Genomic DNA, 23,027 nt, shown 5'->3' with positions numbered 1-23,027 from the left:
CGTAATACTGTCCATGCCACTCTGTCAGAGCAATCCGAGAAGGATAAGAGTATCTTTCCAAAAATATAATTTAAAAATGCACAAAATAAAACACAAGACGAACAGCAACAGAGGCTACCCATAAGTATCTAGCTTTTTTTTAAACTCCTTTTCTTAAATTATTAAACTATTCATGTATTATATACAAAAAAAAGAAAAAAAAAAAAACAAAAAAAAAACAAGCAAGTTGGATTTTGCTCTTTTGGACGGTGTCCGAGGAAAGGGGGGGAAAAAGGGAGAGGAAAAAGAAGAGATGGAGCTAGAGGAGTTATTGCTCGTTACTGCTAGGAGGGATGTCTACGTTGCAGCTGCTAGACGGAAGCACGGCTTGGCTGCTTCCGACGTTTTAAATGCACCGTAAAATGCACCATGGGAGAGACTTCTGAAAAAGATCGACCCACTTCCGTGACGAGACGCGTTCGTCGGGTTCTTTTCAGGTAGCACCATTCGTAGCACAAAGTCCATGCCTCAGCCTTTTAAATCGTAGCTGATCTTGATATGCAGTGCTGCGGAGGATGTCCAGATCGTACGCGCTTGCACTGATTCGCAGTGCTTCAGAATGTTCCAACAGGTAACCAGATCACAAACCGTTTAAAAAAAAAAAAAACTGGGAAGATGAGAGAGACAAATCAATTCGATCAAATTGAAACGAAAGGCAAAATGCGTTTCCGTGTTTGGTCAGAGAGAGAGAGAGAGAGAGAGAGAGAGAGAGCCATTAAAGGCAGTGTACATTCAATCAGCCAATCAGAACGCTGCTCTGAGTGAGGCGGCGGCTTGTGCTCTGGTCACCTGTCGGATTCTGGCAGGGGTTCGGTAGTGGTCGAGAGGAGAGGAGTGGGTTGGTGTGGAGGGTTGGTAGTCGCTGTTGCTGGGACTGTACGTGTGCGCCTGTCCGTGCTACGCGTCTACGAGCTGAAGGCGAGCTTGATGCTGCTGGAGGAGTAGCCCTCGTCGCTGGCCAGGCTCTGCAGGCTGCTGTGGTCGTCCAGGTCGCTGGTGCTGGCCGTGCTCACGCTATCCAGCTCTCCATGGGAGAACTCGGTGCTCTCGACGTCCACCTCAATCTCCTCTGTGTGGGAGGGGAAAAAAAATAACAGAGACTATTAAACAAAATTCTGAAATCCTCCATGCATTCTGTGCTTCATGTAGCTCTTGAAATTCTGAGAATTGGAAAAAAAAAAAAACCCACGAGTGCACACACGCATGACAATGATTTCCAGGAAACAGCATTATCATCATCTTCGCTCTCAATGGAAATATTTTTCACCTCATCTTTAACAACGGTGCCGAGAATAAAACTTTGAAGACGTGTCCAGAATTCTTGGAGAGCGTTCGGCAACGGAGGATTCCAAGCTGAACATTACAAGTTAATAGTTATTTCATATTCATATTCATATTTTGTTAACGTTATCCGGTTATGAATGAATTTGGTTCGTTAGTCGACAGCGATGTGGTCGTCAGAGCTAGACGCTAGATGCCTGAGAGTCTGTCAGATGAGTTTCGTTCACTCGGCGAACCATTTCGACTCACTATTTCACAAACTGTTTCTCGTAAACGGTGTTTGCTTCCATTTTTGGTTTCTTTCACCGCATTGTTGTCGTAGCAGAAGTAAAGTTAACCTGTGAAGGTTAATTCCAGCAAGAAGAATCAGGAAGTGTGAAAGGGGCGAATCAGACTGGTTTTTGATAAGTCATGCAGTAAAGACTGTGGATTGAGTGCATTGTTTTTAGAGCACCGTAAGAGTAACAGTTAAAAATGTGCCAGGAATTGGACGCACAAGTACACCTAAAGAGAGAGCACTGGTATTCTCGCTAGAACCACGGCTCTCAAAGTGGAGTCTGGAATTTTTTTTTTTTAAATTTAGTGATGGAAATCAGAATATTTATCATCGTGGAGAATACAGATCACTCTGAAACCAGACAATGTTTTAGATTTGAAAAATATATACAGCATCCACTATATGTTTAAGCTCAAAATATATGTTACTTTATATAGGGTGCCAATAATTCTGAAAATATTGGCACCCTATCTATGTGCTGCATGTTCAATGATGATATTGTCGTCTACATTTGCGTGAGGTTTTGTGTTTGTTTGTGTTTGTACGTGTGTGTGTGTGTGTATGTACCTTGGTCCGAGTCGGAGCGGTCGGAGCGGTCGGAGCACGGGGTGGAGCCCACGCTGTCTGTGCGCACCCTCTCAGCCTTACACGTCCCCCGAAGGGAGTCCAGCTGCCTCCGGAGGTGTCTCTGCTTCCGCTCCAAACTCTCCAGCTGGTACCGAGACTTCCGGTCCGCCTCCTCCAGCTTCTACACACACACACACACACACACACACACACACACACACACACAAGCATTGGTTTAATCATTCAGTATTTTGTGTGTGTGTGCTCCCTCATGTGCATGCATTTACTACAGACATCTCAGATCAATATACACACACTCTCCAAGTGTCTAGGGACACTACGGCAGGATAATAAAACATGACCCGGGGCCACACACACACACACACACACACACACACACACACACACACACACACACACAGACACACACAGACACACACAGACAACCTGTCGATAAATCAATGAAGCCCAAGCTCAAAATACGTTATGTGAAATCCACAGCACAAGCCCAGTGTAATGTGTACTCTTATATGTGCTTTGGCTTTGTTAAGCAGGCCCAGTGTAGTGTGTATTGTGTGTGTCTATGTCTATGTGTGTGTGTGTGTGTGTGTGTGTGTGTGTGTTACCTTTATATGTGCTTTGGCTTTGTTAAGCAGGCCCAGTGTAGAGTGTATTGTATGTGCGTGTGTGTGTGTGTGTGTGTGTGTGTGTGTGTGTTACCTTTATATGTGCTTTGGCCTTGTTAAGCAGGCCCAGCGTAGTGTGTATTGTATGTGCGTGTGTGTGTGTGTGTGTGTGTGTGTGTGTGTGTGTGTGTGTTACCTTTATATGTGCTTTGGCTTTGTTAAGCAGGCCCAGCGTAGTGTGTATTGTGTGTGTCTATGTCTATGTGCGTGTGTGTGTGTGTGTGTGTGTTACCTTTATATGTGCTTTGGCTTTGTTAAGCAGGCCCAGTGTAGTGTGTATTGTGTGTGTGTGTGCGCGCTGTGTGTGTGTGTGTGTGTGTGTGTGTGTGTGCACGCTGTGTGTGTGTGTGTGTGTTACCTTTATATGTGCTTTGGCTTTGTTAAGCAGGCCCAGCGTAGTGTGACGGTTGCAGTCGGGTCCCAGCGGGATGAGTGCCTTCAATCGCTCCAGACAAAGACGCAGATGGGCTCGTCTACAACACACACACACACACACACACACACACACACACACACACACACAATGAAAGCAAGGTATTTATGGCATAATCTTTCCACATATTTTCATCATTATATATGTAAAAAAAACAATATTCAACAGTTTCTATCTTTGTGACTCAGTTTCAAATGGCATTCTACAAGACGTATAGTGCACTAGATAGGGTCCACAGGTTTATTACATCACAGCCTATGTAGTGAGCATATACAGTGAAAAGGAAGCTATTTGTTGCACAGACATAATAAAAAAATCTAAAGAATTCCTTTCTTTTTATTTTACAGGGAACTATGCATGGTGGATGAAAGCATGTGTGTGTGTGTGTGTGTGTGTGTCAGATAACTATCTGTGTGTCTCCTATATGTCTGATGTCAGGTCGGTGCCGGCTGTACCATGCCTTATCAGGCCTGTGTGTGTGTGTGTGTGTGCGCGTGTGTGTCTGCTTTGTTGTCCATCACACACATCCTTTTAAAACTCACTCTGATCTCTCTTTCTTTCTCTCTCTCTCTCTCTCTCTCTCTCTCTCTCTCACACACACACACACACACACACACACACACGTCTCACCAGTGAAGATAAGTACCAGATTTACTGTGCCTTATCAGAGACCGAGTGTAATGAACGAGTCGCGTGAGCACGCACACACACACACCCTTCAAATGGTATCATCTATTCACAGGCAGGTCTACTGTGACCTGTGACAGCCACACACACACACACACACACACACACACACACACACACACTCCCTGCAAAACAAGAAACCGCAAAACCTAAATTCATCTGTCATGAAAAGTTACAGCTTTACGTTTGTTACAAACGAAGTCTCTCTCATTTACTACCTTCACCAGCGGAAAAAAAAAAATCTACACCGTTGCAGAAATCACAGGGTGTAACGTAATGAAAGGCACTTTCCAAATTCTCAGGGGAAGTCCAAGAAGGAGTTTTGAAAACAGCACTGTAACATGGGGAAAAAAAAATGAACGTTAACTATTGGTTCACACCCTGGCCTTATGCAAGAAATGGTGACTAATGGGCCGAGGTCTGTGCTTTCGTTATCACAGAAATGCAAACGAATCGGGTGTAACTCTAAACGCTAATCGAGCGTGGCTAATCCGGTTAATCGAGAGTTATATCCGAAACTGCGTGCAAACTACACACACCTATGGTGACATACTATTTAATGGTGACAAGGTGATTAAGCATCCCAAGTGTGTTTAGCATTGGGACTGAACTTAGGAAATGTATGCAACTGCACAATATCAATAGTGTGTAGTTTTAGAAACAATAAAAGAAAAAAAATATATAACAAAACCCAAGAACGAATATTAAAACAGGAACCACTACATGAATCCATCTGAATTCGTTAAAGCAGGTTCTGCTTTATCCACGTTTTAGGCTACTTCCTGTCATTTCAAAAACAGCTGAACCTATTACAACAACTAACGCCAAATGCAACACACACACACACACACACACACACACACACACACTCCATCACTCCAGTTTCAAAATTAGCATTCCTATTCCACGACCAAAGGCATTCCTCAAGGGTGTACCCTCAGCCCGCTTCAACAGGAGTGTGTGGGTAGTATCTGCACGACCGTGTTTGTGTGTGTGTGTGTGTGTGTGTGTGTGTGTGTGTGTGTGTGTGTGCGCGTAGGATGTGGCATGACTGAGTGTGTGTCCAAGAATAGCTCTTTCACTCCTTTACTGAACTGCGTGAATGACACTCCATCTGTGGCATGATTACACAACACATGGCCCGAGTTCTCGTAAATCCACACCCGCACAACATGCAACAGCGTTCTGTTTAAGACGGCCCACAGTGCCATGGGTACGAACACACAGGTTGTGTTTACTGTGTTTATCACACCGTTTCTCAGAAAAGCCGACCTATTGGGATGCAGCTTCGGTTTGCGTTTTTCTCCCGGCTATCGACGCCAAACTCGTCCCTGGTGACCTAGACGGTTTAGACAATAAATAGATTGAGTGTGATACCAAAAACAATCAATTTATCTGCTTTACTTTGTGTTATGAAGGTCACATTATTATAGCGCATTTTTTTGTTTCGCCTCGCAAAAGTATTCACCCCCTTGAACAATTTGCGCCATTTTGCGTTGCTCGTTATGAGGCTATACAAAACAGCTCTAAACGTGATGCTGATGTGGGAGGAAAAAAAGATCGATGTGTTTTGCGAAATTATTTACAAATTTAAAGAAGTGATTGTATAAATATTCACCCTCGTTGGTGTGAAGCCCCTAGTGTCATGTAATTAGTGCGGAGTAGTCCCGCGTGCAAATAACGTGTCAATATAAATACACCTGGTCCTGGAAGAACCTACAGAAGCTTTTTGGGGGAGAAAAAAAAAAATGTCTGGGAAAACATTCTGGAAAAGTTATCAATCAGGGTTTGGTTATTTAAAAATAATAATAATAATAATAATAATAATAATAATCCTGTGGATCCACCATTAAATCCATTATTGGAAATGGAAAGAATGGAAAGAATATGTCACAACTACAACTCTGACTAGAAGAGACCTTCCACAAAAAGTCAGTGAGCGGGTAAAGATGGGATTAGTCAGAGAAGCAACCAAGAGGCCAAGGGTGACTCTGAAGGAGCTGGAGAGATGATAACTACAACTTGGACACTCTATAAAACATGTCCAAGCAGTTTGCCAAAAAAGGCATGTTGGAGGTTCTCTGGTTTGATAAGACCAAAACTGAATTTTCTGGTCAGAAACCCAACACTGCATATCGCACTCGCTGTAAAGCATGGTGGTGGTTGCATCAAGTTAAGCTTTGTCCCTATGGCATCATGAATGTAAAGACAAGGAAAAGAACTGTAAACACAAGGCTCCTGTTGTTTTGCTTTGCTGTACATCTCTGTAAGTGAGCCCATGCGTACAGGACCACGTGTTTTCACACACACACACACACACACACACACACACACACACACACACCCCACAACTCTTTACTTCAGAACTCCCACAAACAAGGTTCTCTCTTTTGATGACTCCAAAATGACACTTTCTGGCTTTGACACAAAACACTACATTTGCCAGAAAGCCAACACTGTTCATCACACTGTGAAGCACGGTGGCGGTAGCTTTGTGTTGAGAGCTGACCTCGTGGCATCGTGAAAAATATAACGACAATATGGACGCCGGCTTCAGCATCAAATCTGTACACGCGTGTGGGTTAAACATAGAAATGCTAGAACAGCACTGTAGTCGCACATCCTTGTCGCCCAAACATGTTCAGACTTGCTCTTACAAGCACAATGTACACCAGTGCAGTTTCACACATCCCTAATATGACTCAATGCACAGACTTCTATCTGTCTGGTGACCACACACACACACACACACACACACACACACACACACACACACACACACTGCACAATGCCCTTCTTCTGACTGTCCTGACACACATCCTTGCAATGACACACTCAACACACACTCCCTGACCTGACTGCATGTCCGGACATCTCCTTCTACACACACTTATACAAACAGTGTGGTACAGTCTATACAAGAAAATAAAACCAGATATTTTTATCCTCAAATCATGTTACTTTACACTAAATTTGAGTTGGTGGCGAAGGAAAAACACATTTGTGTAGCAAAAGGTCTAAAGATAGAAGACGGAGGTGGAACAGAATGTAAAATCTCGCTGTGCGACCTGCAGTGCAGTTTGTTATCATGGGGTTTTCCCGACATCATCTACGCCGTAGTAGCATAACGATGGCTTTACAACCGTTTCAGAGTGATTTATAGTGATTTATATTAGCGTCACACATCACAGAAGAAAGACTTACAGATCATCTTACCCCAGGTGTACTCAATCAGGCATGCCACATCAAATGGCTTTTTAAAAAAAACGACAGAGGAACATGACCGGGCGGTGACGGAGAGAAAAAAAAGAGAGAGAGAGAGGGAGAAGAGGTTTCAGAGGCTCTTTTGTTGCTTTGCTGTACATCTCTTCAGGGGATCCCCTTTCATACAAATACTTACTGATTCTCCTGAGTCTCTCTCTCACGCACACACACACACACACACACACGTGAGCCCATGTAGTTAGTCAAGTGTGCAGGACCACACGTGTTCACACATGTGTATACACACACACACACTTCACAGTTCTGTACTTGTACCGCTTCAGAATTCCCACAGGCAAGACGGGACTATTTTTATTACTCCGCTTTGAAATTTTTTATTACTCTCTTGAAATTTCAGGATGTTCAGGTTTTCACAGCACCCGATATACAGCCGTGTGACACAGAGAGAAGTACACACCTGATTCGTGTTTGTGTTTGGCCTGAGCGACTTTGGATTACTACTACTCCTATTATTATTACTATTATTATTATATAACGCTGGAATGGAACGCAAACAAGATGGGCTTTTAAAGAGAAGATTCAGCTGATGGACACGTCATTTCTCATCCTACAGCCTCGTCTCCTCCCCCATATTAAACACACACGCGCGCACACACAGAGATCAGAGAGACACAATTGCTGTGCTTTATATTCTATTCTAGTCCCAATTAGACCAACGCTCTAATTACTGATCTCAGAAAAGAATTATTTTGCAGCTCTATTAAAGACAAACACACACACACACACACACACACGGCTGTGAGCCGTAGAGGCACATCAGTAACGCATGGATTAACTCACATGCTCGGCTCTAATCTGCCTCGAGCAGCAGAGCCCACTCACGTGCCCTCGGAAAGAGAGAGAAAGAGAGAAAGAAAGAAAGATCATATAAGGCTTTTGTAGATAGTGAGTTCAGATAACGCTGAGCCGAATCCCTTCCACCCCCATCTCTTCTGTTCTAATAAATAAAGCCTCTCTCTTTCTCTCACACTCACACACACAATAAAAGAGAATACAGCTGCTGCCAGATGTTAACGGAAAACCATTCTGTCTCTTTGAAGAGAAGCTTCTGCTGATGGATATCTAATCCTAACACAAACGTATGCACTCGCATTCTCGCAAACACGCGCTCACAAAGCTGAACCCGCACACCGGCACCAGAAAACACACTCTAAAACTGGCACACGCAAATACATGCTCACGCACCTGCACTCCCCAAAATGTAGTGGAAAACACACACTCAAACTCACATGCGCTGGCACTCACTAACATGCAGTCGCAAAACAATGAACTCTCAAACCGGCACGCACTTGTGCGCCAGTACTCACAAATACACACTCTCAAACCTACAGTCGCGTACTGGCAGGAGCAAACACACACCAGTACACTGACAATCGCAAAGCATGCACCTGCACTCACACACGCGGACACTGGAATGAACAAACACACACTCTCCAACCAACACTCACAAACACACTGTCATTCACATGCACGCACTCACACACCTGCACTCGCAAAGTCACACTCGCAAACACTCAAACGCACTATGGAATCAAAGGCCTTATGATGACGCGCGGCGCACGACGAGAACCGCTCAATGGCCTTCCCTGATTGGACGACCTTCAGCTTAAGAATATTGATGTCTGGTGTTCACCTGCTGATCACGTGATTGTTTGTTGTTCGTTGTGTTTTTCTGAGAAACGTTCATCCTTCAGGCTTCTCTGATAAAGCACGAGCCACTGTTCCACTACAGAGTGCCAAACGGCACAGCACAGATAATAATCTGAACCCAGGACCTTTGGTACTTTATAGAAAACTGGTGCCTAGGTGTACTCAACAGGGAAGGTGATCACACACTACTACTAAAGAGCTGGTCTACTACTCACTGTATGGACTAACACACTGTGGTGTCCTATTTCAACAATTAATACAGTAGCGTGCAATTTGGGACTCAACCCTTGTGTTTTCTTCAAAACAGTGCTTGTTTGATGAGTGACAACTCTGCTGAGTGTGTTATTCCTGCTCCAGTGGCAATGCGCTTTCTTTTAGAGTCAGCTTTGTGTTTGTTCACAGCCCTTTTCCATAAGCACGACCCCAGTGAGTGCATGTGCCGGTGCCCAAACTGGAACCGTTCTGGATTTGGTTCTCCAGCAACAGACCCTGTTTTGCTCCAGCACCTAAATGCTGTTGATTTGGACCAGAAAATTGGGTATCAGCACGCTTCTCCCAGCATGCTCGGCGTGTAAACGGATCCTCACGGGTTTTGTGTATTAAATCGGCGGGGTTTCGAACCAGGTGTCTTGTTACAGAAATGTGTGTTTGATGTAACGTAGGATGAGTCCCCGTGACTGCTGGTGGTTCTCCCAGGGCCTCATCTCAAAACGAGAAGCCTCTCAGGGGACAGGGAGAAACGCAGGAGTGAGGAATTCATACACAAGAATCACTGTGTGTGTAGCGAGTCTGCTATAGCACGTGTGAGAGTAGAGATCGAGCCCCGCTAAGCTGCTTTTGCCAGCCAAGGAAAGCTTACGCCACACTCACACACACTCTCACGCGCCCACTAGAACAGAACAAACAGTTCAGAGGGACAGAGCTGCATCCCATCAACCCCAGACACACAAACACAATGTTCCTGTGTGTGTGTGTGTGTGTGTGTGTGAGAGAGAGAGAGAGAGATAGTGTTCAGCAGTTACTCTGCTAAACATGGAACAAAACATTATATTCTCACTAGTAACTTCAAGAACTTTCACAGGAAAAAAGATTCGGACCAATCAGAAAGCCACTAACCAATAGGGTCACTCCATCAGACTGACACTGCATAGCAACAAGTAGCTGATTGGACGTTTATAAACTATGGTACTTGCTTTGCTTATTTCAACTATCTCTGTGATTTTTCTTTTGACAGTATAAACTTTGACATATTTCTTAGCCCTTAAAAAACACATTTACTGTCAAACTTCATTTAAAAAGCTGAAATATTTTCATGTTTTCTTCACACTTCACTGACTCAACCAAGTTAGTAGATAATATCTAGCAAAAGTCACTTAAAAATGAGAAAAAATTCACAAATTTATCTGAAATAGCTTCACAATGTAAGCTAATATTAAATACTGCTAATGCTAGCATGAGTTATCTACAGCTAATCACAGTGTCAAGGTATTATTTTAAAACATTTTCCCCCATCCTAACACTGATATCTGCTAAACTACTGTAAAACTGAGCTGAAATCCATAACTCCACTTGTTTAACTCTATTTACTCCCATTTTTCCCCCACAAACTAGAAAGCTAGAAACGAGCTAACAAAAAGCTTCAGAACTAAAACTAAAGCTAAAACAAGCTCATTTTCTATGCTAAAAATAAAAAGTGTTGACAGTGTTGGACATACCGTAGCTGTAAGTGTACGAGGTGAAGGTGAAGGCGTGTGTGTGTGCGCATGTGCCGGCGTGTCAGAAAGCGGAACGCAGTTTCGTGCCTTTCATCTTCCTTACATTGGCGGCCATTTTGTGTCCATCAGGGCCTATACGACTCATGTCTTTGTGTGTGTGTGTGTGTGTGTGTGTGTGTGTGTGTGTGTGTGTGTGTGTGTGTGGCCGACGGGTGCATATTTGCGAGAGCTGATTGAGCGCTGTTTACAGTCTGCGTCTTGCCACTTCCTGTTCCTCTTTTAAGTGGTTGTTCCTGTCTTCTTTAAACTTCAAAGGCCATACCGCAAAAAAGTCAAACGCCAACTTTATCTTGTGACAAAACAAAATCAGAAAACAAAATATTGGCTCATGCACATTATTTCAATACTTCATGATCTCTCGTGTTATTTTAGCTTCACTGACTCTCGATCTATTTTACTCAGCTTGAACTGTGGGTTAACACAGAAAAGGTGCGAGTGAGAAAATGTGACATTGCGTGAGAATGTTTGCATGACCATGCAAACCTGACGCAAAATGGACATTGCTTTCGGTTTCTTTTTTTTTTTTTTAAATTTTCCATAAACAAGCCAACTTGCTGACTCAGTGCTTTTCAATTGACAGCATTGTGGAAATCGAGGCTTGTGGTTGAGATTGGTGAGCTCAAAGAGGATGTACAGACCTCAAAAACAAATATCTGGTGAGCGTGTGAGGAAACAATAGCGACAAATTTGTCTTCCTGTGTGCGCGGAGCGGGTAGCGAGAAATAGCGTGACATCAGAGTGTCTACTGATGACACACGGCGTCTGGTTGATATCTCACTGAACCAGCTGGCTTAGCAGGACACACACACACAGACACACACACACACAGACACACACACACACACACACACACACACACAGACACACGACAGTTCTGCTTTACTGTAAATGGGCCATTTGGACAGAAACTTGTGTACTGCTTTGCTATTTCCACTTCGTTCTTGTGGTCGACTATCTGCCCTGCGTACTTTCCCGAGAGACAGGCGCATGACAGTTGAGAAAAGATAACAGCCTTCTCCTGACTGTTGCTGAGATCCCGAGCCCGTGTGTTATGTGTACAATCACCCAGGGCAGAGATTATCAAGTAGATCTGACCCGAGTGCCAAATTCTCACAGCAGACAGATAAATCAGCACTAATGCACTTCTAACACTCACGCCGCCTAACGCCGGTTCCTGTGTAGAGCTGCACAATATGGACGAAATACATTACGTTGCAATTCTAACAAGATTATGGCGCGCTGTAACACGCAGTGATAAAGCGGAGTCCCTGTTACCAACCAAAACATGAGCATTTTCTTATAACACCACATCCTGAAGTGTTACAAGATCCATTTTTTAATCCATTTATATTTACATTTAATGTTGTGGAAACAAGCTAGCTCCTGTTATTGTTGTCACTGTCTACGTTTTCTTACTTAAACAAACTTAACAAAACAAAGAAAGCTCGTCACGTTACCGAGAACTCCTGTCCTGAAGACTTTCCTGAGTACTTCTGACCGAAACAAAGCTCTGACACTGGAGACTCCTTCCATGAACGTTATATAAACGTCTCCTTACAGAAAACTTCGCCATATCAACGGCTGTACGCTTTTCTTTGTTAAATGACAACATTATTAGGATTAGATTACATGGAGCGTCTGCTGCGCAAGCTCCTCCTGATGATTCGTTACGCATTAGAACGAGTGCATTAATCATATGAACATGTGGTTTCTATTGCAGCCAGAACGATAGTCAACATTCTGACTAATTCTGAGCAGTGCGGGGGCATGACAGAAATTCCAGCTCTACTCCAAATGATACACAATATTTTTATATCACATAATACGTACTTGACTAGCTAGTGCAATAAACAAACGCTGTGTGCGAGATGGAGCTGTATTCTTGCTCGGTGGAAAATTTTTAAACCATAAACCTCCCTGATGGCTCCGCCCTCTTTTGCTACACCGCAACAGAACTTGAATACTGTTCGTAGTGTGCTTTGTCTCCCGAGTAAATGCACTGCACACAAAAAAAACCCCACAAAACTAGATTTGAGACAGAGTAGGGACACCAATGTAAAGCAATTCTTCACCTTTTTGTGCAAGGTGTCACATGACGGTAACGTGTGCTCTCTGGACTGTAATAGGAAACTGCAGTGGCGTTGCATAAGGCAGAGAAGTGGCACAATTACAGAAAGTGGGTCACGTCTTGGTTTCACTTTTTGCAGCCTGACGCATGCGCCAACATTACATTTTACCTAATATATGATAAATTTATGCTATAATTACTGTGTACTACCTTACTACGTGTCGCTTAAGGTGTTATGATTTTAGTGTGTTGAACAGAATAGGTGGATTCGTGATTCTCCACGTCTTTAACGTGAGCCTGATGTAAATACACAGACTTGACTTTAACATCACAATCTGCTGAAAAATGCCTAACATTGTGAGTGCTGAACATCCGGACATATTGGATCACTAATTACTGACACGTATTTAGCCACAACATGGTGGATTCTTTTCCTGTCTTTACATCCAGTGTTTGCGTGAAGTGGGAAGAGCTTGAACTCACCGATTCTTCTCCAACTCGTTGTGTGTTGACCTGCACAAGAAAGGAAAAAAAAACAAACAAACAGATGGCATTTTAAAAACCGAAAAACACAAGCGCCAGTGGCACAAAATCACAAACCACAATCACAAATACAACATCTGCATGCCAACTGTGTAGTAATTCACTCTGGGGTATAAGACGAGACAAGATTCTGTGTATTTAAGGGGCAAAAAAAAAAAAATGAATTAAGTCACATTAATGTACTAGGTATTATCATTTTTCCATAGCATTTACGCTAAGTCTAGTTTAGTTTTTGTCCAGGTTGAGATGCTGAACAGCTACAATCCAGATGTTAATCCCTCCTATCTGTAATTCCACCCTTACTCGTTATAAAGCAATGTTTAATTCACAATCTTTCTATCTTGCGTATGCACTATTAAAGTGCTGATTTTCTTTGTTAATGTGTTAGAGGGCACATCCTATAGCACAGATAATACGGCATTTTATCTCAACAAAGCTCTACACACACAAAAAAAAAAAGGAACCGACTTTCGTTTCAACCAAAATGTATTCTTTTTTTCTTTGCACCTCGGCTGTTATTTGCTTTGTCTGCAGTGAAGCCACTGGAGAGGGAAGAAAAAAAAAAAAAAACCCCGCTAAGACAAAGGAAGAATCTGCACTCCAAGCTTGAGCACGTGAGGACGTCCTCGGGCCTGGCCCTCTCTCTGAGAAACTGTGTAGTAAATAATGTAAAGTGAGTCAGCCTCCTGCGTGAGAGGAAACGCTCCACAGCCTCTCTGCGGTTTTTGAATTCGGACGCTGTTAGCGCTGCGTCAGGCTTAACCTGCGAACTTCTGCACGAACGACTGGAGGAGGAAAGCGTGAAAAGGGACAGGGGGCGGTGTTTCTGCAGCGTGTGACAGGATGCTTGGTGTCAGGGGAGCACACATGTACCTCTTCCACTTGCGTGTGTGTGTGTGTGTGAATTCCTCCTCTTATGTGTGTTAACTGCGTGCAATTTAATTCTGCAAACTCTCAGTGCTTCGTCTGAGAGGAGGCTGCCTAAGCAGGAGGCATATTTTGGCAACATTACTGTGCTTCTGAGATTTAAAAAAAAAAACAAAAAAAAAACTGATAACACACTCGTCAGTTTGAGCGCAGCACTGCATGTGTTATTTTCAGGGTACGCAATCCCATGATCCCTTTCACCAGACCTGAGTTTTCTGACAAACTGTGAAATAAGAGAAAGAAAACAACCTCTAAGGGTTATCTTCAGTGGGTTTTTTTTTTTTGGACAGTCAGATACTGAACTCCACTTGGAATCACTTTCTAACAGGGACATGGACCCCATTAAAGGGTTTTTTTTTTTAGATAGTTAAGGGTTCTTAGACATGATTTAAAAAAAAAAAAACACTGAATCCTACTTGGAACCCCTTTCTAATAAAGACATTAAACCATTAACAGTTCTTCACTGGTTCTTTGGCTAGTGACCTACGAAACTCACCTTGAAACCCCTTTCTGACAGGAACAACGTTAACCCTTAAGGGTTCTTTGGATTGCTGATGGGTTAGTTTCTCTCCAAACAAACCCTTGAATCCTACTTGGAAGCCCTTTCTGACAGAACATTCAAACCTTCAAGGGTTCCTCTAGAAGGACGAGTAGAGAATGCTTAAGGGATCCAGATCAACTAGCGAGAAATCGTACATACAAACAACGTAAATGTTAGGACATAAGTGGCACGTGGAGCGCTTCCAGGGATTTCCCCGCGGTTCTCCGGTTTCTTCCGTCCTCCCAGAAAACAAGCAAAGCGGACTGGTGACTCTGAATCGCTCCTGGATATGAAGGATCCACCAAGACACTGATCATGTGATCATGTCATGGTTGCTGAATGTAAATAAATGAAAGACGTTATGCCGTCACAAACCATTTAAAGTTCTACCAAATGATATCCCTGAAAGTCCTGTGCAAAGAGACGGGTCTCAGAAAAGGGGGGCTTAATGAACCTTTTTCTTTCCATAGCTGTAGTCAAAATGTAGGTTGAGGAATCATCGTGACAAGAAAATGCAAACTAGTCACAGGCCAAAGCTGAGGCTGCACGCATGACTGGAAACAACTGGAGAACAGACATACAGAACAGGGGGGAAAAACACGGCATGTAATAATACGCCTGTGTGTCCCAGAGGGCCTGCGATACACGCTATTATCACCCTTAATCGTCCTGTTTGCCCGTCCTCATTACAGCCCTATTGTGGCAGCGAGAGCTAGCACGCTCGCGCAGGTATGCCGACGGATCAGATAGCAGCGCTGCGGCTCGACATTCTTTCGCCTACACGCTGGAGTGCATGCATGGAAGCTACTTTATTTTTTTGCATGGACCCTGAAATCATCAAGTCGTCAAGATGTCTGGCGTCAAGAAAGGCAGAAAGCAGGAGGGAACCCTTCCCTTCCCTTCCCCTCCCCTCTCCTCCAAACAAACAGAAAAAGCTGCGAGCGTGCAGATGCAAAGCTGGCACGCGAGCAGCTGCAGGCATCTGGAGGCACTCTGGTTTATGCAGAAAAGGTACAGTTTAGACTGGAAGGAAACCGTTTGGAATAAAAGGACACGGTTTAGTAATCACGGCTTGACTATTAGGTCCAAATTTGCAGAGGAGGAGAGAGATTTATGCATTTCGTTTGAAACTGTCGCCATGATCGTTTGCGTTTCATAACGCAAATTGTACTTTTATCTTAAGGAAAAAAAAAAAAAAAAAAAGCAGGAGGATGGAGAATTATCCTGAAGAATAACTGCTCCAATTCACCTTGGCAGCCAGAGAACAAGAGCTTGCTGTAAATAAAACATGGCTAGGGATCGTGGGAAAACTCACACCCTGCCCAGTGAGTGAAACTCCTCAAATGTACATTTGTCCAACAAACTCTTTGTCCGACTCAAGCACCCCCTGTCCCTCACATTTCAGTGTTATGCCTGGTCTTTAACTCAGGAACATCAGAACATCATTAGCCAATTAATTGAATTAGCTTTGTTAGAGCAGGGGACTTGGTCTACACAGCTAAAAAGCTTCTTATGTCAGAACGACTCAAAATGCACAAAAAAATGCACAAAAGTGACGTATATAGCCGCGCAATCTAGCCACTAATCGGAAAGAAGCCCTTTATGAGAACGCACGTGAAGGGTGTGCACGGATTCTGCCCTGTGTGTGTGATCTTGAGTAGGTGTGAAAAGAACCTAAAATGTGCAGAGGTTTTCAGGTACCGGGGTTGCGAACCTGTCCACTGAAGGAGAAAAGAGGGAGAAGCTTTAATGCAGCGTTCGAGGGCGAGATTAGCTATCGTTAGCTAGTTGGATTGTTGTCGTTGTACGGCAAAATGTTCAGTCCTAAATGTTGCACGAGCGTGTAAAGTTCACTGCAGCTGAACAGTACCAATAACCCGTAACTGTCGGGAATGTAACTGTAAAAGCGCACGAGAAATAAAAGTAGCTTTTTATGAGACCCACTTTCATGTTGTTTCCAACTTGTGGACGTCACTACAACTTGCAAATTACTATTTAAAAGGCACCAGGAACGCTACGCTTTTTGGTGAGGGATAGTAATTTCGTGACGGTCCCTTAAGCGCCGCGCTGCTGCAGCGCTGCCGTTTTGACAATCAGCTGATGAGCCGCACGCGAAGCCCCGCCCCCTTTTCCCTTTTAAACCCCCCTCCCCCCTCCCCCTTCCCTACAACACTGACACCTGCACGAGCGGGTTAAAAAAGAACGCACACGTGCATTTAATAAATAAATAAATACATAAAAGACATAAAATCACATTAAACATGGAATCATTATTATAATTACCGCAAAATGCAAAGAATAAATAATATACATGACTGAGTGGAGGTCCAGGGGCTGTATATATGACGTTATGCTTCTGCTTTTACAGTCCATTAATATCATGAACGCTGCATTAAATAGAAAAAGATACACAAATAAATAAAAATAAAGAAGGAAATCAACGCTAGCAGCAGTGTTTACCTGTTGTGATTGCTGCTGTGCTTTTTATTCCGGAATTTTCTTTGTCTCTGGTAGTTGTTGGAGCTCTGAATAGACGGAAACGTCGAGGCGTATCCATGTTCACACTCTGAAAAAAAACAAAAATAATAAAAAATAAAGCACAAGATAAGGTTGAGGGGGAAAGTCGCGGTGTGAATGCGGTCCAAACCAGCGTTAAATGGCGACTCTGGCTTTCTAAACAGCTTCCACAAGCTGCTGCAGCTCGACGTGGCACTCTTCATACCCCAAACACACCACTCCACACAACACACACCAGAAAGCTGAAATAATCTCCTGCTGATGATATTCGCCATGACATGACATGTGTTTTTACCTCTTTCTCTTCTCTCCAAATACTCAGCAGCTTCCAGTAGCCTCTGGATGTTCAGCACCGCAGTCATGTTGTTTCTAGCGTTCAGATGGGTTTAGCAAAAAAATAACACGATATTGCTTCCAAAGTGTTACACTTTAGCACTGGATATATATCCCAGAATGTAGAAAAATCTTTTAAAAATGCTCTGTATTAAATATCCTGGCTCTAATTACCAAAATTCCGACTTGGTTTTGATTTAATTTTTCCTCTCCGTCTATCTCTCTCTCTCTTATCCGCTTTAGTTCGGTTAGCAAACTAGCACAAATAAAAAAAAAAACACTTCAAATTGTAAAAGTTAAGAAACCACTAAAGACTAAAAAGTGTATAAAATCAATACAAACTATACAAAAACAAAAAATTCCCCACTAAGCCCAGCTTCTGCAAAGTCCTCGCTGCTTGCGTGCTCTCGCTCTCTCTCTTTCTATCTCTGTCTGTCTCGGTCTCTCCTCCTGCAGTTTGTTTACCTAGCTTCACAGCTGAGAGGAGGAACCAAGTGCGCATGCGCAAAACCCAAGGCATTCTGGGATATGGAGTTCTTCCGCCAACAATTCAACCATGTCACGGCGCACGTAGGCATTTTCGCACCTTTGTATAGTTTTGTCGGAACCAAACAAGCGCGTGGAAAAGTCCTAACACATATCAGCACCCGTGTATTCGTTTATTTTATTCATTAAACTTATATTTTCTTGATTTTTTTTACCCACTCCTACACCTTTTGACGCAATCAATGATATTTCAAACTACTCAATAGTAAAATAAAAATAAAACTGTTTATTATTTATCCATGTAAGACTAAAGCACAGCTTTTGGTAAAGTTTTTATTTTTATTAAAAATAAATAAATAAATAAATACTTTCTCTAGTTTCTGTCACACTTTAAAGTTCACTTCATGTCCCATAACTCGACCAGGCCCAGCAACACGTGACGTCACACGCACACCGCGTTTCATTGGAGCTGCCTCACTGTGGGCGTGGCCAAAACCTCCGGCCTCGACCAATCAGAGCGGGGAAAAGTTCTCATGCGGAAGCCATGTGAGAACACCCACACAACCACACCAGGAAGCAGTTATGGGAAGTTTAAACATTAAAGACCACGCAGGAGGAATTAAACGGCACATGATAAATTTACATTTTTATATCGTAAATGTAGGGAAAAAATTAAATTAAAATACTAATAAAAAAAATAGGGCGCAGGAAACCGTTTGGGCCTTTGTTAGGGATTACAAGTTGATATTAAAAGTGCATTTTAAAAGCACTCACTTCAGCACCATCATCATCATCATCATCATTATTATTATTATTAGTAGTAGTAGTAGTAGTATTGTTAAAATCTAAGACAGCTTAGTACTAAACATGCAACCTGAAAGTGCTTTAGATAGACAGACAGACAGATAGATAGATAGATAGATAGATAGATAGATAGATAGATAGATAGATAGATAGGAAAAAAGTGAAATGCAAATCCACAGCCTAATCAGACTCATTTTATCTTTTCTTTCAGTTTATATTCCACCCTATCATCCAGTGCATGCTTAAACACCATTAATACTAGCTCTTGCATGACTAAAAGGACATTACTGCATGACTAAATGTGTCTGGAAATCCCTAAAGGCAATTTTTTTTTAGTAAAAGTGTATTATAATAACATTATAACATTAATAACATTAGCACACAGGCAGCACTAACCTTAAATTTAGACCAGATGGAGAAGTTCTATAAGCTGTATATAGTATATACACACTGTATATAGGTCATGTGACTATTCCTGAAAATATGCAACTCTTGTGAGTTTATATGAGATGAGGTTCATATGAAGAGGGTAAGATGTTAAAACAAAAGGGGCACACTTTCTAAAAGACAATGTGGAGAGAGAGAGAGAGAGAGAGAGAGAAACATCAGTCAGGTCTTTCATGCATGCCATGCATTGATGGATGGACTGAAATAAGTGACTGAAATTGTGCCATAAATCAATATAATTAATATCAATTATCAGGAATATAGAGAGGAAGAAGAAGAGGAGGAGGAAGAGGAGGAGGGGGGAATCCAGTGCACCCTCGCGCGCGCACTGCGCTCCTTGTTGTGCTCGCGCGAACTCGCTCCTTTGTTGTCTCAGTCTGTTGTCCGTGTAACGCAGGTGCTTCAGGCAACCTGATCACACAGCACACACACACACACACACACGCATGCATGCATGCACATGCACACACACACACACACACACACGCATATGCACAACCTTATCACTTACTTCCATCCTTCCTCTCGGCTCTTTCAATGTAGCTGGCCGCCTGCAGCAGAACCTGCACGTTCTGGAGGAAAGTGCTGATGGGAGATTCCCTGGAGCTGAAAACCGCACTAAAGGGACAAGCGTCCAAATTCCGGCTGTCCACTCCGCTTTCCGAGTCCTCACTCTTAGCATCCCGTTTTTGCCTCTCACTTCTCACCATATTGATGTATTTTCCTCTTTCTTTGCTTTGTGTGAGTTGGCTGAACTCCTGTGCGTGATGCTGTGCGTGATATGCGTGATGCCGCGCTGAGACTCGCTCACTGTGACGCGCACTTTCTCAACCTCTCAGCTCTGGATATGAGAGAGAGAGAAAGAGAGAGAGAGAGAGAGAGGGGGGGAGAGAGCACGGATCAGCGAGATGATGCAGGGTCCTAGTGCCTGCACGCTGAAGCATGCAATGTAAACTCCGCCCTCTATATCTAGACCACGCCTTCAAAAAATGTCCAACATCAAACCATTGGTGCGTATCGGTCAGCTCCCTAGGGCGTGAATCAGTAACTCGTTCGGATGCTGCTAAGCACCCTGTCTCACTACACGCTGGGATACTGATGACTCAATTTCCGTCGCCATGACTACGCACTCGCGTTGTAAAACGTCAACCACTGGCGTTTATCACCGACAGGCAGCACCGATATCTTTCTGACATTACATGTCATATAAATTTGTTAGCTTAATCACACGTTTCTGTTATGGTGCTTCAAGCAGGGTCGTAGGCTAGCTAGTGGATTTTTTAAAAAATCATTAAACGCTCAAACTATACAGAACGTCAAATAAAATTAAAACTCGCTAACGTAAGTCATCATTTGAGAGCTACAACAACGATAACAAGCTAATTTGCTACGTTTGTAGACGAAGGTGGCTGAGAGTTCGTCCGCCATTTTTTTCGAGCTGAGAGGCTTCCGAAAAATGACGTCATTTCCAGTAAACACAGTGAGCGTGGATGGTTTTTGCGGTGCATTGTGGGATTTTTTAGGGAGCGAACGTTCCAGTGCACCGCAATGATTTTGCCATTAAAATGGCCGACTCTGTAATGACTAACCAGCTAGTGTCTTTTAAATATATATTATATACACGTTGATGATCACCATCTCAAAACAGCGATTAGTATTGTCAGTGTTATAGATTTAACCAAGTACTGTGTGTGTATAATGACTGATCTAAAGCCGATAATGTTATAAACTAATTTAAAAGTAGAACAGTAGAACGTAAACAGGGAAGGAACTGCTAGCTGAAAAGACTGCCGCAAGATGCCGAGTTGAAATGCAAGTGTGATATAATGATATGACGTTAGCAGGAAGTCACGGGTAGGAATTCCAAGTTTTGGGTTGGTTGAGTGTCGGGTTTTCCAGGTCTGTGGTCAGGAATTCCGAGTTACGATGTCAGGTTTTCCAGGTCTGTGGTCAGGAATTCCGAGTTACGATGTCGGGTTTTCCAGGTCTGTGGTCAGGAATTCCGAGTTACGATGTCGGGTTTTCCAGGTCTGTGGTCAGGAATTCCGAGTTACGATGTCGGGTTTTCCAGGTCTGTGGTCAGGAATTCCGAGTTACGATGTCGGGTTTTCCAGGTCTGTGGTCAGGAATTCCGAGTTACGACCTCTAGTCCAGTGAAGCAATAGTTTGATACAGGTGTGAATCTACATCTTTCAGACATATATCGATCTCGATATATTGTATACAATACAATACAAAAAACCCAATACACTTACATTAGTAGCGATTCATTTCAGTTCACTACTGATCCGACTGATTTGATTCAGCACCGACACAACTCGATTCAGGCCTGAGCGTTATGATTCATTCATTAATTCATCTTCAGTATGGACTTTATCCTGGTCAGGGTCATGGTGGATCCGGAGCCTGTCCCAGGAACACCGGGCGTGACACACATTCACACATTCTTTCACACTAGGGGCGTAAACCTCATGGTTTCATATTATACGATTTTGATTCTTAAGGCAACGATTCGAATCTTTGATGATGCCACTGAATCTGAAAGTTCTTGTAGTACTAGTAACAAAGTTCTTGTTCACTGTACCAGTGCCTGACAGGTCCAGGAAACAAGAAGCAGGATCTCTAAACGGGAGCAATAACAAATGTCTGCGGATCACCCACCTCCGACCAATCAGGACATGGAGATGTCTCCACTCGCTAGACTATACATTTAGAAAGCTCTACCTCTTGCACTGGTTATCTGGCATCTACGGGTTTTAGAAGGAACACTGAAGGAAGGGTCTGTAGTATTTGTTTGGATTTTTGAGATTTAAAACAATTAATTTCAACTAGCTTCTCCCAAAATCGCTGACTATATCATTAATAAAAAAAAATCACAGAATTTGGAATCTGAGCCAAGAATGGTAGTATGTGGACCATCACTGGGCTGTCACTTCTTTCCTACTTATTTTTCCTAATATTTCATCTAAAATAGACCAATACACGTCTAGCAACATGGGAGACATTTTGGCTCAGTGGTTAGCACTGTTGCCTCGCACCTCCGGGGCTGGGGGTTTGAATCCTGCCTCTGCCTTGTGTGTATGGAGTTTGCATGTTCTCCCTGTGCTTTGAGGGTTTCTTCCACGTACTCCAGTTTCCTCCCCCAGTCCAAAGACATTTGATGTAGGCTGATTGGCATTTCCAAATGGTGTGTGAACACGTGTGTGCGATTGTGCCCTGTGATGGACTAGCACCCTGTCCAGGGTGTCTCCTGCCTTGTGCCTCAAGTCCCCTGGGATAGGCTCCAGGTTACCTTGAGATCCTGTGTAGGATAAGCAGTACAGAGAATTGATGGATGTCTAGGGACAACTGAAACCATTTCCTTTTTTTGGGATTATTCCATAATTTTCCAGCGCGAGTACGCATTCTTCGCGCTCGTTTGCCTGATTTGGTGAGTGGAGGTGGTTCTGAGAGGCAGTCAGCTCTAACAACTCTCCCTCCCCTGTGGTCTCTCTTTGCTTTAGCGGTGCAGCTTTAGCCTTTAGCCGTGTGGACGTGCCAGGACGGCAGCGCCGCGCTCTCCTAGTGCACTTCAAAGTGTCCAAGCTTTCATGTGCAGTTCACAGAGAGCATGAAAGCAGGACGCAGAGGAGCTCGCACTCTGCAAATCAAGACCGTGGCCTTCAGCTAGTGTGTGTGCGT

General features: G+C 43.3%; 1 protein-coding gene across 3 annotated transcripts; it reads right to left on the bottom strand.

Moving 5' to 3' along the window:
- Positions 1–580: 580 nt before the first annotated feature.
- Positions 581–20,204, bottom strand: mxi1 (max interactor 1, dimerization protein). Of its 3 annotated transcripts, XM_053229502.1 has the most exons (7): positions 17,784–18,396; positions 17,572–17,645; positions 17,220–17,325; positions 13,232–13,261; positions 3,209–3,323; positions 2,165–2,345; positions 581–1,108 (listed from the first exon to the last, which is right to left on the bottom strand). In XM_053229502.1, the coding sequence occupies exons 2-7, from the start codon at positions 17,636–17,638 to the stop codon at positions 945–947; spliced, it is 663 nt and encodes a 220-aa protein (XP_053085477.1). In that variant the 5' UTR covers positions 17,639–17,645; positions 17,784–18,396; the 3' UTR covers positions 581–944. The 3 variants fall into 3 exon arrangements, with proteins under 3 accessions (XP_053085477.1, XP_026803847.1, XP_026803848.1); XM_026948046.3 differs by lacking the exons at positions 17,572–17,645; positions 17,784–18,396 and adding an exon at positions 19,858–20,204; XM_026948047.3 differs by having other exon boundaries at positions 17,572–18,391.
- Between the last annotated feature and the right edge of the window lie 2,823 nt (positions 20,205–23,027).

This window comes from Pangasianodon hypophthalmus, chromosome 25 (genome assembly GCF_027358585.1).
Source record: "Pangasianodon hypophthalmus isolate fPanHyp1 chromosome 25, fPanHyp1.pri, whole genome shotgun sequence".
Taxonomy (NCBI): domain Eukaryota; kingdom Metazoa; phylum Chordata; class Actinopteri; order Siluriformes; family Pangasiidae; genus Pangasianodon; species Pangasianodon hypophthalmus.
The sequence above is the reverse complement of the archived record's forward strand: the minus strand, read 5'-3'. Positions and strand labels throughout refer to the sequence as shown.

Excerpts from the sequence above, each read along its gene's own strand:
- mxi1 (XM_026948046.3), bottom strand. The coding sequence starts at position 20,056 with ATGGTGAGAAGTGAGAGGCAAAAACGGGATGCTAAGAGTGAGGACTCG. Across the intron at positions 3,324-13,231 it reads AACGAGTTGGAGAAGAATCG|ACGAGCCCATCTGCGTCTTT; the intron begins GTGAGTTCAAGC and ends TGTGTGTTGTAG. Across the intron at positions 1,109-2,164 it reads CCGCTCCGACTCGGACCAAG|AGGAGATTGAGGTGGACGTC; the intron begins GTACATACACAC and ends CCTCCCACACAG.